The sequence below is a fragment of the Lepisosteus platostomus genome, chromosome 14, assembly GCF_059453375.1.
Source record: "Lepisosteus platostomus isolate fLepPlt1 chromosome 14, fLepPlt1.hap1, whole genome shotgun sequence".
In the NCBI taxonomy this organism is placed as follows: Eukaryota; Metazoa; Chordata; class Actinopteri; order Semionotiformes; family Lepisosteidae; genus Lepisosteus; species Lepisosteus platostomus.
Window position 1 is genome coordinate 33168836 of NC_142624.1, and position 13877 is coordinate 33182712.

General features: G+C 39.6%; 1 protein-coding gene across 1 annotated transcript in view; it reads right to left on the reverse strand.

The window, feature by feature from the left end:
* The window catches only part of LOC148649289 (receptor tyrosine-protein kinase erbB-4-like), a 372283-nt gene that overhangs the window by 144728 nt on the left and 213678 nt on the right, over window positions 1-13877 (reverse strand). Inside the window, exon 3 of the mRNA XM_088605758.1 lies at window positions 7270-7456. Coding sequence (XP_088461884.1) covers window positions 7270-7456 — 187 coding nt within the window. The remainder of the gene's footprint in view (window positions 1-7269; window positions 7457-13877) is intronic.

Sequence of the window (13877 nt, forward strand, 5' to 3'; positions counted from 1 at the left end):
TTATTAATTGGTTTTTAAATGTTCCACAAAGGCGTCAGCTAAATGTCTATTTAGATTCTGAACTACATTCTGTAGGTTGGTTACATTTAACTGTTTCTTCAGACACACATTTGCTGGAGGATGATTTTCTAACCACTTCACAGGTGGTTAATCTTGGTATTTTGCAAGGGAAGGTACCATTATTAAGCTTCCCAGGAGTACATGTCTCTCTGTGTACCAAGTATTTTAACGTTCTTGTCCCCTCTTCAAGTAGTGGTGGTTTCTTAAAAATTGGTGCTTTAGATGGGTCTTGCAGGAGCATTCTAAACTTTCTTCTGCACATTTCTGTTGGTATTTGTGTACTGTTTACAGTGTGTGCAGTATGTATATGAATGTTTGTTTACACCACCCATTACTACTGTATACACGGCATTGTGTGAACGTGACCACAGCATAACCTAAATTTGAGGTAGTTTCTCTTGGGGTTTTGCAGACTTGTGTAAAGAAGTCAACAACACTGACCCCTTCCTGCTCCCAAACTTCACACTGTACCAACCTGACTAGTCCAGTCTAATTAATAACCTTTTGACCACCTAACCTCCCTTACAACACACAGCACAGTAAAGTCCAAAGCAGTAGCCTTAGTGACTAAAGTGCACAGCAGGCTAACCTATATAGATTCTAATGTATAGACCATGATAGAAATCATTCTCCTTGCTGTAATCGTTGCTCAGGCATAACACTTCTCTGCAAAAATGAAAACCACACTAAAAGAATTCATTTACTTGTGATCCCTTCCTTTGATATGATCCAATGGAGTACAACTGCACTAGGGTCGTAACCACAGGCATTTTTTTTGTTGTTGAAGTCTTGGGTATATTCTTTGAGGCACTAGAAAGCCTTAAATATGAGGTGTTCTGTATACATTTCTCACTGCCTGGGCTGACAGTGTCTTGGCAGACTGATCCGCGGAGCTCTGAGGAGAATACATCAAGGCTGAGCACAGCACTGAGCTCAGACAGCCTCGCTTGTTGTAGAAATTAATATATTTTAATACTTAGTCCACCGACCTCCTGCCTCAATCAACTCCTTTTGAAGATTACCTTAATTAAAATGTTGAGATGACATTTTTGGTCAGCAGAACACAACCTTTAAATGGCAGCAAAGCACAGAACACGGGGGTTGTATGAAAACAAATATTTCTTAAGCATCTGTAACTATCTACTGCTTCTGAAGGATGAGGGAAGTAGGAAAAACACTTTTTCTACCTGCTGAAATGCTAGATGTGCACACGCAGGCCGGAGAACAACATGCATACACTATTATTCATAAACACAATTTCTTCATCTCATTGCCTAAATATGAGAATGGCTTCTGGCCACTCTCTGCCCTATAACCTTACGAATACTTAAATGGAAGGTATCCAAATAGCATCTTGTAACCCCTGCACCTCCATCACAGGTCTTACAGAGGGACAGAGTCGTCTGTTTTTAAAACCGTTACCTTATTTAATCCTTTACTAGCTTGAATAGTCAAGATTATGTTATTAATAAGAATAGTTATTAAAAGACACAGGTTAAAGACATCAAAAACACCTGAAGGACTGGGACTTTACAGATCCAAGAACAGAGGTCACCTGTTTCAACCCATTCAAATCCAAAGAGCTGAGAACATGACTCTGAGAAACAAAAAATTGCCTTTTATTAACATCTTTCTCCAACTATTGCAAATAGTCACCTGAAGGACTAGAAGGACAGAGAATATACTGTAACTCCTCTGGAAGGTTTTATTAATCAAACTGAGCAAGGTACCTGTCTTAGGGGTACAACAGCAGTGCCAACCTGGGACACGATACTGTACATTTTCTGTTACAGGCCCAGAGTCTCTAACCAGTACTTCATACTACAGGCTTCTCTGTGCCACAGGGGTCGTGCAGAACCAGGTTCTTACACTACTGTACATGTTTCATGAAAGTGAAATAAATCTGATTTTTTGCAAACCTGTTCGCTCAATTTAACATAATTTTCCAAGTACACCATTTTCTGGTGATGATTATGTCCGGATAGTGAAAGACAGTCAGTCAGACTTAGTTACTTGGCTAAGCAATTTATTCAGTTATTATAGAATTGTGTTGATGTGGGTTAATCAAGCATCAGGAATCGTGGTACTTTAGAAAAGTAAACATGACCTTCAAAATAATGCAAAAATATTTCCAAATATGCGAACACTGTTAATGAATTACTTGGTGTATAATGATATCGAAACAAGCCTTAGGCAACAGTAATTATCTTGAGCTTTATAGTACTTTTTAATCACTGCTTTCTTACTAAGGTTGTAAATGTTGTTACAGCTAACTCATCAAAACCACAACAAAAGCTGCAGGATTTCACATTTTGGCATATGTTGTACTTGTGTACAGTATATAGTTGTAAAACCGTTAAATAATAAGCAAAAAATAACGCTGTCACCTCTGAGGTGTAAGACCTGTGGAGTGCAAGAGTAAATTCCTGACATATTCTCCTTGCTGGGAATCTCTCCCTGTCCCAGCCGGCTTTCCATCCCAATCGCCCACGAACTGTGAGCATGGAGATCTCCACTCTAGACAGAGTACAACCAAAAAGACCAGGTCCCCTGCCTCAGCAGAGTTCTGCACTGTCCGGGATTCAGAGGAGGGTGACATCACTCCTGTAACTCGCTCAGCGCACTGAGCCCTGTTACACCTGCATGGCTAAACTGCCCTGCTGAGACTCCTAAACTTCCTATTGAAATAAAACTGCCATCGCATAAATTAAAGAATTCACAAGTTGTTCATGCTTTTTTATAAAAGGTACTGAATGCAGGCAGATTAAGGCATATTGAAGTAAAACTATATATAGTTAATTAGTACAATTAGTACAAGAGCCCAAGCTTATGAAATTCTGAAATAGATTCAATCTCTATACAATAGATAAGCTGTGAAAAAGACCCACTGCTGGAAAGGACAGTGTGGGGCTATTCTTCAGTGTTACACATTGAGTCCCACTTTATCTTTAGTAAAATAATAGAAACAGGGGCACTTGCCGTTAATAAAACTATAAAATTGTAAGAATATTGAGCTTTAGAAGGCAGACAGTAAGCAGGATCTGTTCTGCAAACAGTTAATATGACTTGAAGTTTTCTGCCAAGTATCATTTTTTTAAGTGCTCAATGGTCGTAAAATCAAAGCGATTATTGTGTGCAGTTATTACAGTGTGGGAGTCAGGAATAATGAACTGGATTACATGCTTGGCCTGGGGTAAACTGCTCGTGTATAACCACAGGGAAATGAGACTCTCAGCTTTTCATGAAGTTCGCTTCTTGAAATTTGCAGGCCCTTATAGCATTGCGGTGCTAAAGGCCCAACGTTAAGAAAATTAACTTAATAAATTGTTGACATCAATCCATACAGTATAGTTCTTTTTTGTGACAAATGTGTGTATGATGAATTTAATTTAGTTTTTAATCAACTTGCAGGCATCAGATTCCTTTTGGGGCTCATAACCAGTCTGGTTTTTGGATTGGTCTGGTTCTGGTTTGGACTGGACTGGTTCTGGACTGCTCAGGCTTTTGCTGGCATGTGCACATGAAAACTATACTGAATGTGAATCTGTGTGAATTACACTGATTACATTTCCAAATGCAAATAAAAAATATGCATATATAATATATTTCCTTCTAGAATGTTTGTTTCTTCATCGATATTCCTTAATGGGAAAATACGACAGACAGTACTGCAGCAGATGGTTTTGACAGGGTGAATGAAATCACTGTGATGAGCTGTAATGGACAGTGCTATCTGTACTACTACAGATACATCTACCATCAAGCACATCTAGCCCACGTCTTTGGGCAAACGTACAGTACCTTGAGAAAACGACACGGGTGAGAACAAGCAAATGTCAATTTTAAATGTTTTTAAATTGTTTAAAAGAATGCATCATATGGCAAAAAATGGCTCTGTGTTCTTTTATTCTGTGTTTTGAAGACAAGGCAGAATCTCATTCACTCATGGTTTTATAGTAAAATACCAAGTGACAAGTTTATAGGCTATCCTTCCTTGTACTTACAGTATAATCATACTTATGGAGTTCCATCTTTCATTGCCTCTATCTCACTGCGACCTACAAACTATAGCTACATTATAATTAAAGATAATTGACAAACAGAATGTAGCATACAGGAAGCAGTTTATCCCAATTCCTTTCCTAGAGTGCTGGAAGCCTCAGTATCCGTCCGGAAGAGTGAAAAGTTACTTTTATAGCAAAGCCGTTAACTGCCTCCAAGAAGCCAAATCCTGCCAACCCGCCTGCACCTCTGCACTTTGAAAAGCCACTAACTGCGTGGTTACCCGGCCGTCCATGCAGGGCTGGGGATTAGTGGTGGCAGTGCCTGTTCCTCTTCCTCGCCTGTGAAAGACAGCGCCCCACAGTTCACAGGCCTGTGGCGACCACTCCGAGCTCTGAACTCACTGCTCACTCAAACTCAGAGGTCAAGCCAGACACCGTACAGCAGACACCAAACACACAAATTCCCTTCAAAACAAACAGCACAATGAACTGTATTTGTACAAATGGAAATTGCAAAAGCTATTGTTTAAATGAAAAGAGACAAGAGGACGGAGGAGGCTTTCTTTCTCTGGGTTGTTGAAAGGTCTTTTAATCCTGTGTCTTTTTTTGGGTTCAACTGGCTGAGAACTGTATTGCACTTCCGTGAATTGCATTGTTTTACTGAGAGTTTGGAGGGCTTGGAAATTAAGTTGAAAGCACTCTGAAAAGCTGATAACAATAAATACAGGTGCCCTCAATAAATCTCCTGTCTTGTTTTGAAACTCAGAGCGCTGTCCTGGAAACCTCCTCTCCTCATCAATATTGGCTGCTCCTCAAAATAAGCCACTTGAGAAATAAGAACATAAGAAATATTACAAACGAGAGGAAGCCATTTGGCCCATCTAGCCTTTTTGGTAGTTAGTAGCTAATAGCTAATTTATCTAAGGATCTTGACCAGCTGCTTCTTGAAAGAGTATCAGCTTTACAACATGGCTTGGTAGCATGCTCCATATTGCCACAATCTATTGTATAAAGAAGGACCTTGAGTCCTTAGATTTAAATCTTGGTTTCCACTTGTGACCTCTGCCGTTGTTCACTGTCTCAGAACCATTTATACATAAACAAACAGTGTAAAAGAGATTACAGCTAGCCATACTAAATAAGTTTATACAAAATTATAGTACAAAGTACTAGAGACAAGAATTGAGTACTATGCATTTATGGAATAAAAAATACACCATATATAAATATATTTCCTCTTTAAATAAATCATGTTCATATAAATAGGTTGCAAGTCACTTGTGTTGTGATAAAAATAGACTTCTATTAGTTAAAACTACTCTTTTCACTAAGATTAAAATAAATGACATTCGTGGGCTAGAATGGATATACAGTATTTCTGTTAACAATGAAGCCTGAAAAGCAGCACTTTGTTGATTTTTTTATTTCAATTAGTTAAGCTACAATCATTTCCATATCTTGCAGCATTCTTTTTTTCCCCTCTTATAACGTGTTTCACTGCTTACTGCCAATAGGAACCAATTATCGCAGTGGGAAGCTGAGATCTCAATCGCTAATGTGCTCGTGTTCAGAAGCACTGGGCTGACAAATCAAACACAGGTGTGCTCTCATTTCCTCGAGCCGCGGCCTCTTCAAACAAGACAGCTCCACTTACAGGCACCCCGTGGTTTTAGAGAGTATTTACCAACAACTCAGAGAACAATTTCTATTCTATTCCGAGTTATAATGTTAAAAATATTTAGGCACTTTTTTTGTTATTCGTGGAAAAGTCCACTTTGGCTATTCTGCTATTTTGAAACAGTCTTTCCAGAGCTGGCTGATATTTTCAGTTCATATACAGTGTAGTGATGTAGAAAAGCACTAGTGGACACTGCAGTTCCAAGAGAAAAGAGGGGCCAAGTGGAAGAAACACAAGAAGGAGAATAAATAATAGAGCTTGCTCTCTTTGTCATTCTTTTCCCTTTTCCTCTTTCTTTAGCAATCCACCTTTTCACCCTCCTCATTATGAAACCATATGAAATTAGTCCTTGCTGATGCAGTTCCCTTGTATTGTTAAAGGAAAAAAACCTTTTGATGTATCTGAACTTCAGACAATACAGAATAGCCTGAGAGATAAAGCCGAGATAAAGAACATTAGAGGTTAAAGGAGGGCCAAGTGTGTACTGTCCTGTAGCCACTGGCAGCAGATTTATTGCACTTCAGTGCTGACCTTTATGATTTTTAAGTGAACTAAGTTCCCAGTCATATTGGCAAAATGAAAATGAACCGCTGCAGAACAAACAACTAAGGAAATGCCCCGTGTGTGCTACCAGCCAATGTAAAGATGATAGAGCTATACAGCAGATCTGAAACCCTCTCAGTGACAGGATTCAGACGCTTTCAAGCACAAACGCTTTGTAAATTTAAACCTGCGTTTACATCCTTGGCCACACTCAGTGGAAATCCTTGTACAATCCATGAAGCCAGTAAAATCAATTTCTAACAGATTTCAACAACACAGGCAAGACTGAAATAGGACTGAATCCAGCCCTGTTCCTGTAAGATTTTAGGAAGCCTGACATTCCTCACAAGATGCGAATTCAAGTCCTTTGCCTCACAGCATCATCCTAAGTATAAAAACATATTCATTCCATGACATTTTGAACCAGAACCAGAAGCTAGACAAGATTTCAAGTATTTATATACTGTACAAATTATTATTATTGCAGAAAACATAACTGTCTGAAAGGTTGTCAGTTCTCAGGTTTACTGTCTTTACTGAGTGTCACTAGAAAACAATTATCATAGTGGGATTCTGAGATCTGAATTCCAATTAAGCTTATTTTCAAATGCACCAGGCTGACAAATTTACTGCAGGTGTCTCTCTTTTCTTATTTGCAATTGTCACACCTCATTAGAAAAATGAAATCCTTCATTTACTGGCACCCTGCAGCTTCAGAATGCAGACATTCCCAAATGCCCCTTGACTCAATACTCTTTATAAGGTAATTTGAAAACTGAATGAAAACACAGCTCCCACACAGAATGAATCTCATTGTTCAATGTGAAAAAAAAAACACAGTTTAACAAATTTAGCTTCAGAGAGCATTTAACTTGTCTGTGCATCTTTACAGAACACCATCATTAGGAGTAATGATCACAGATCAACAGGCTGCTCAGAGATCAGTGCAATCACAGTACTGGCTGTGGGCACCAGGGGGCATACCTGTGAGGTTCTTCAGTCCAAGCTGACGCAGGCCAAAGTTGCCATCTTTGCGGTAGTTAAGGAAAATGGCCAGGGAGTACCGATCCTCGTACAGCTTAGTGCCACGGATGATCCGCAGATTTTCCAGTGGCAAGTAGTCAAACTGGTTCAGAGCCACCAGCACGTAGCCTGTCACCTCCCGTATTGACTGCATAAAGAAGAGCAGAGACATAACAATGAACATTATGGCCCCTTCTCTCACAGAGTTAAACACTGCACTGAATAGATGAGTTGAAAACCTAGGTCAGGCCGAGCTCAACTTTCACAATGGTCATTAACATGATTCAGTCATACATTTAATTCAGTACAATTTTTGCAAATATCAGACAGGAAAGTGTCAGAAAGGCAGCAATGGAGTAAACAGTCACTCCAAGATGCAAGATCTGTGGCAAGTTATTATTATTATTATACAGAAGAATCTTTAAATGAAGATATTCATTCCAGCAAGAGCAACGACAGGAAAAAACAGTGAAAACCTGTACAGATAGTGCAGAGCAGTTATGAAATATTAATCTTGAAGAGCTGACACTGTAGATCTTACAATCAGTGACAGCTGTCGGCACCAATGCTTTTCACAGCAGCTCTATTGAGGAAGGAAGGTGGCTAACCCAGCTGACTCACAGAAATGTACACTGGCTGCAGTTGAGGACATTCCCATGGGGAGCAATGAGCAGTGGTTAGGGAAGAGCAATGCCTCCCAGTACTTGCAAGTGGTGTTATTCATTTCCTCTCCCAGTGAGTGGATCTTTCAATACAGTAGTTAAACTAATCCATCACTGCAGACTCACAACACTGTGTTGAGTGCTGTAGCTAATTAGTTCAAATTTTGAACCAGACACAGTATGGCATTCTAAAAGAAGGTTAGTCTGTAGCTCCCATTACTTATTTTTTTTACAGATTATCCTTACAGTGCCTAAAGGCTAACCTGGAGGAGCCATAGTGACCACCAGCAATAGGTACTGTATAAGTTCCGGAAACTATAGTAACAAGGCCCTTTTAGCTTATATATGTTGCAGTTACTGTCATAAGCAGACTCAGTGACCTCCAAAACTTTTAGGAGAGTAAAGTCTAAACTGTGATTCTTACCATGAAGATGATGATGGCTATTATATAAAATAATAACAACAACAACAATCATCATCATCATCACTTCTCATTTAAAAGCAACACTATTAATTTCATTTTTAAAATGTAGAATTAGTTCTTCTCTCTTGGATCATTAAATAAACTGTAGTATTGAAAGCAACAATCTGGAATATACAGTTACAGGCATAACTACCCATCAGCCAGGACTGTTGGCCAAGAAAAACATGTGCAGTTGATGACAGAAAAATGATCAGATCTGTTGAGGAACACCCTAAAAACAATCACTGGAGAAACCTCCAACAAGCTCCACAGTGCAGAGGTGAGGGTATCAAAATCCAAAGACTGCTGAAGGCCAAGACATCAAAATTTCAAAGGCTGCACCACAAGAAACCTATTATCGACACCAGGAACAAGAAAGACAGGAATCTGCTCGGAAGCACAAAGATGAGCCAGGAGAATTCTGGAACAAAGTTTTATGGACAGATGAGACCAAGAGAAAACTTAACCAACGTGATGGAAAAGTTAAAACGTGGAGAAAGGAATTACAAACAAAAACTGTGAAGAAAAACGGTAGAGGTGATAACTACACTAAAAATGATTTTTGTTACAATACAAACAACTATATGTATGGAACTACCTACACATTAAATTTATTGAACTTATCGTTCATCTTAATCTCACGATTACAAAACAAATTGTTTAAAGCAAAAATAATAGTTGCTTTCCTAGTACTTTTGGAGGGCACTGCACGCTAAGGTTAACTTACCAACAGGAGAAAAGTTGGAAATTGAAATTTGTCGCTGGGGTTAACAGGCTGAATGCACTGACTGAACTGAAGATTGTTCATTCTGAAGTGATGAAAGGTTTCATTGAATTTGCCTCCAACAAACAGTAACGATTAATTAATTGATGTGACATAATAACACACACTGTTTTTAAACATGCTGACTTGCTTCTTGTTAATAAGTCAACCCGGGCATCTTAAATAAATAACACACGTGCAGAGCTCCGACTCTCTGATCCGGAATCACAGGGGCCCCCTGTGAAGATGACTTGGGCATAACATGAGGAGGTCACTCTGACCCTGGCAGGCCAGTAGAGAGCCCAGCTGAAGTCCTTGTGTTCTGGCAGACTTTAAAAACGCAACAGACGCATACACAGTCCTGCCGGTCTGTTCTATAGTGCATCAAGGAGACTGCTTCACTGTTACTTAGCAACCAGGAAAACTGCCAACTCTAAGATAGCATCTTTGTTGTACTTTTCCACAATCAATTAAAACATTACCTTGTTTTACTCCCGTATTCCCCGACCCCCCACCCTCCCTTCAAAATTATTTTGTTGCTGGTATAGTTTTCTGTACTTCTTTCATTTATTTATTTTTTTTTCCTTTGCATTTTCAATCCTTTGGATCAAAAGTTTAAGAATAATAACATTGCAACAAGCAAAAAGTAAAATTAAAAATGCAATCCAAGGGAGGAAATAGTACTTTAAGCTTTATGGTATTGAATTGTATGCTTATGAATTATTTCCATTAAAAGATGTTGTGTTCATCAAGTCCACACCCTGACACTTACAAGTAATTGAAAACACTAAATAGGTAAAAGCCACCTACAGTATACAAGACAATTACTCCAATTGTGATTCAGAAGCAAATTGGAAGAATATCTGTTCTTATTGCAGTATTTGAAGTTATGGTTTCAAAACTTCCAACTTGCTTCTGCATCACAACATATGATAAATGCAACTTTTTTTAACTGATGAGCGACTTGACAATTACTCTGCTGAATTAAACTAATAAAACTGTCAAAGAAGACAAGCTGGGAGCAACCTTAACACAGCAGCATGTACTGTATGTCTAATGTTTATCTGTTTAAATGCACTCTGTTTCATTGTCATGGGTGTAAGGACAACTTCCACACCAGAGGTCTGTACTGTACTCTGAGCCAGTCACAAATATAAATGGTACTGTACAGTATATAACATTTTTTTTCCTACATGCCAATAGTCATCTTTAATGAGATTAGCGTTCACTGAGCCCCTGGCCAGACTGATGGCTGGCAGTGATGATGCTCATGAAGGAATTCTCCAGGCTTTTATTAAAGCAGAATCGACCTGCTACCTCACACACAGAGGTATTCCTATCGATTCCCATGGCCGACAAACAATAACTGCAGGCCTGGATAAGAGTCAGGTCTGTGAGACAGTGACAGCTTTTCCAGTTCTATCGCCTTTTACTCTCCCCCATCTCTCTTTATTTCCCCCTTTTCCCTCTGGGATTAAATGAAAACGAGGAGTCTTGAGAGAAAACGCGGTACAGCAGTTCAAGGGGTGGGCTTCCTGGGAAAGCTGTCATGACTCTCATTCCTCTGCGGAGTCATGCAGGCTCTTTATTAAAAAAGGATAAGGGAAAAGCAATTTTCTCATTATTCATAAAACCTCTAACAGTGTTGCTGATCTGTTAATTAACCATATATGAACTGATAAACAATCCTTACTTCTGTCTTTATAGTACAGTATGTCACACTTATTGTGCGCATCTAGAAAATTGCATACATTCATGGTTGCAAATCAGATATTGCTACTGCTGAATCAGTCCAAAGAAAAGTGACTAGATACATTAAAGTGTTTAAAGGAATGCCCTACAAAGTCAGTCTAAAAGAACGTAATCTTGAACAGCAAGACAACAGAGAGTCTTGACTCCATTTTTAATGTCAACCTTATGGATTTAATCAGGATAAACACAGAAACATGAACCAGAGGACACAAGTGGAAACTACAGGGAAGTAGATCTAAAATTGAGAACAGAATGCACTTTTTTACACTTTTTAAAGTGTTGAGGGAGGTGCGAGAGGTTACCCTGGCTTACTTCAAGAAAAGATCCTCGGATCAATTAGTTGATCTCAACCAAATGCAACAGATGAGCTAAAAAGGCTTCCTTGTGGCTGTAACTAATGTTCTTAAGGTGAGTTGGGAGCTGCAGTGCTGAGCTGTGAGTGCCTACTTTCTGGAAAGTGGCATCTGTTTAGAAACTCTTTACCGCAACTGTTGCAGACCGCTCTAAATTCACTCTGTCTAAGAGGGGATTTTATTTGAAGTTGTTATTGACTGATTCTAAACTTTTCAAAGGTTGCGTCTGCTGCTGCGCTTTGTTGACATGCAGCATCTCCGCGAAGGGCCAAGAGGGCTTACAGGCTGCTCACTCCCTCGAAGACCTGGCTTACAGCACATTAAAGACAGGCAGCTGCTGGATCCTCCCTGCTTTGATCCTCCATTTACTTCAGCTTGCTGAAGGGACAGAAGCAAGGAAACCTCGGCAAAAGGAGATATTTCACAGCCAAAGAGAAAAACAAACACAAAAACAGGCAAAGAAAGAAAGGAGAGGGAAAGAAAGAAGATTGTGCTAGAATTCTGAGGGTTCGATATGCAGCTTGGAGAACCTCCTCTCTTCTTGCCCAGACACGTCCTGTGTAGACACTTGCTGTGCAGCAAACACAAGCTGCTATATGCACCATGGCAGGCCTAATCTCCCTGGACTCCTCGGAGGTAAGTAAGTAAACATGTTGCTGAACACACACTGGGGCTTCTCTTCCCTTTGCCAGGGATCTTGGATCACAACCCCACAGATGCACCGATGAGGTCATGCCTTGGAGCTGGGCCTGACAGAGCTGCAGAGGAGAAGTGGGGAGCAAGGCAGGTTCCCCTGGGTTACACACTCTTGATTCAGGCTCTGGTGGCCCACCTGCACGGTGCAGTGGTGTGTTGCACTGTATCACAAGACTGAGTGCAGTCGGACTAAAAAAAACAAAACACAGTCTGTGCTGATTCATTCATTGACGCATACAGGGAGAGAAGATACTGTATGTAAAGGCTTTAAAAAAGGCATTTCAAAAATAAACCAGGGATAAAGGACTAAGACAGGAATAAAGACGCGGCACATGAGCGTGATCATTTTGAGTATTTGTTAGTTCTGGAATATTCTGCCAGTTTATTCATATCCAATTAGCTGTGCTCCACATTTACCCTCTCAATATTTACTCAGGTATTTATGTGGCAACTGCGAGTCTCTCCTTTGTGAAACTTTTTGCAATGTCTACAATATCCATCTCCCACCCCTCTCCACCACCACTCCCTCTCCCTTCATCCATCTTGTCTGCTTTTTTATCCCTAACGGTATAGTTGCTGGGAAATTCAGTGCTGCTTCACGCTGATTGAATGAAAGACTGAATTTCAAATGAAAGTAATTCATGATAATGATGTGCCTCTCATCAGATCAGGATTTCAAAGAGTCTGAAAAGCCCTTTACAACAGTATCACTTTTCATAACCACAATACTATCATTTTTTTAAAAAAATCACCTAAAAACACACATCTCAATGTGTAATCTTGGACAAGTGCAACTCACAGAAGGATGGCATGCAGAAATGAGGGATCCTTCCTGAACAGTCCTGAATCACACCGCTTCAATAACGTTTCTTAAGACTGGAGCTGCATGATTCCCCTGATCGAAAATTATTTTCTGTCCGGGCTTTGATGTTATTCTTTGGGGCGCGTTACATGCCCCCGAGCTAGCGTGGTAACTATTCTGCTTCCCAAAAGCACATTCCCATAAAGCTGTCCCTGTTCCACTCCCAATACAGTCCTCAGTAGACATCATGCCAATAGAACAATTAGCAAGGCCACAATGCATGAAAAGATGGAATGTCAAAAATCACTTTGGATATTTGAAGTATTTTCCAGAAGGATACTATTCGTGTTTAGGCCACGGCAGTTTTATAACAGCAGAGATGTAGACTGAGTTTCTTCAGCCACCTGAAAATCCAACAGCCCAACATAATGATTTATTGAGGTGTGCTACCTTCATGTTTAGCAGTTCATCAGCCATATTTATAGGATTTGTTTATTGCTTGCATATTTCAACCCCCCCTACCTCACCATGACACTGTTTGTGGCACAAATGGAAGCCGAGGTGAACAAGACTGGGGATCAGTCTTTTCTTGGCAGCTGAGGATTTACAGAGAAGGCCCTGCTTTACCAAGAGTCTTCAGTAGATAAGTATTTTCCGGCTTCAACATATAAGTATTAATAAGAGTAAAAAATTAGATTTTGTTTTATGATGGTTTGAGCTGAGTGTGTTCTTTAGATAACAGTATGAACGTGTGCTGGTTCTGTATGTTATGGGGAAAAAATAAATAGATTATAATAGGGTCTGATAAAATACACTGCCCTTTATTCACCCAAAAGTGACTAAAATACATCTTTCCAACAGTTCAACATTTTTCAAACAGGAATATAAACATCCTTCCGGTCCATGAAAATAGCTTTATTGACATCCCGTACATTCCACAATCAGAAACAAGGTTTTAAACCTACACCTGGTTTTTCATATCAAGCTCAGTACAGTTGACCTTTGCTCCAAGTGCATTAGGGAGTTAGCTGTTAAAACTCCAGAAAGAAGTACAGTTTAGTATCTTAAACTGTACAAA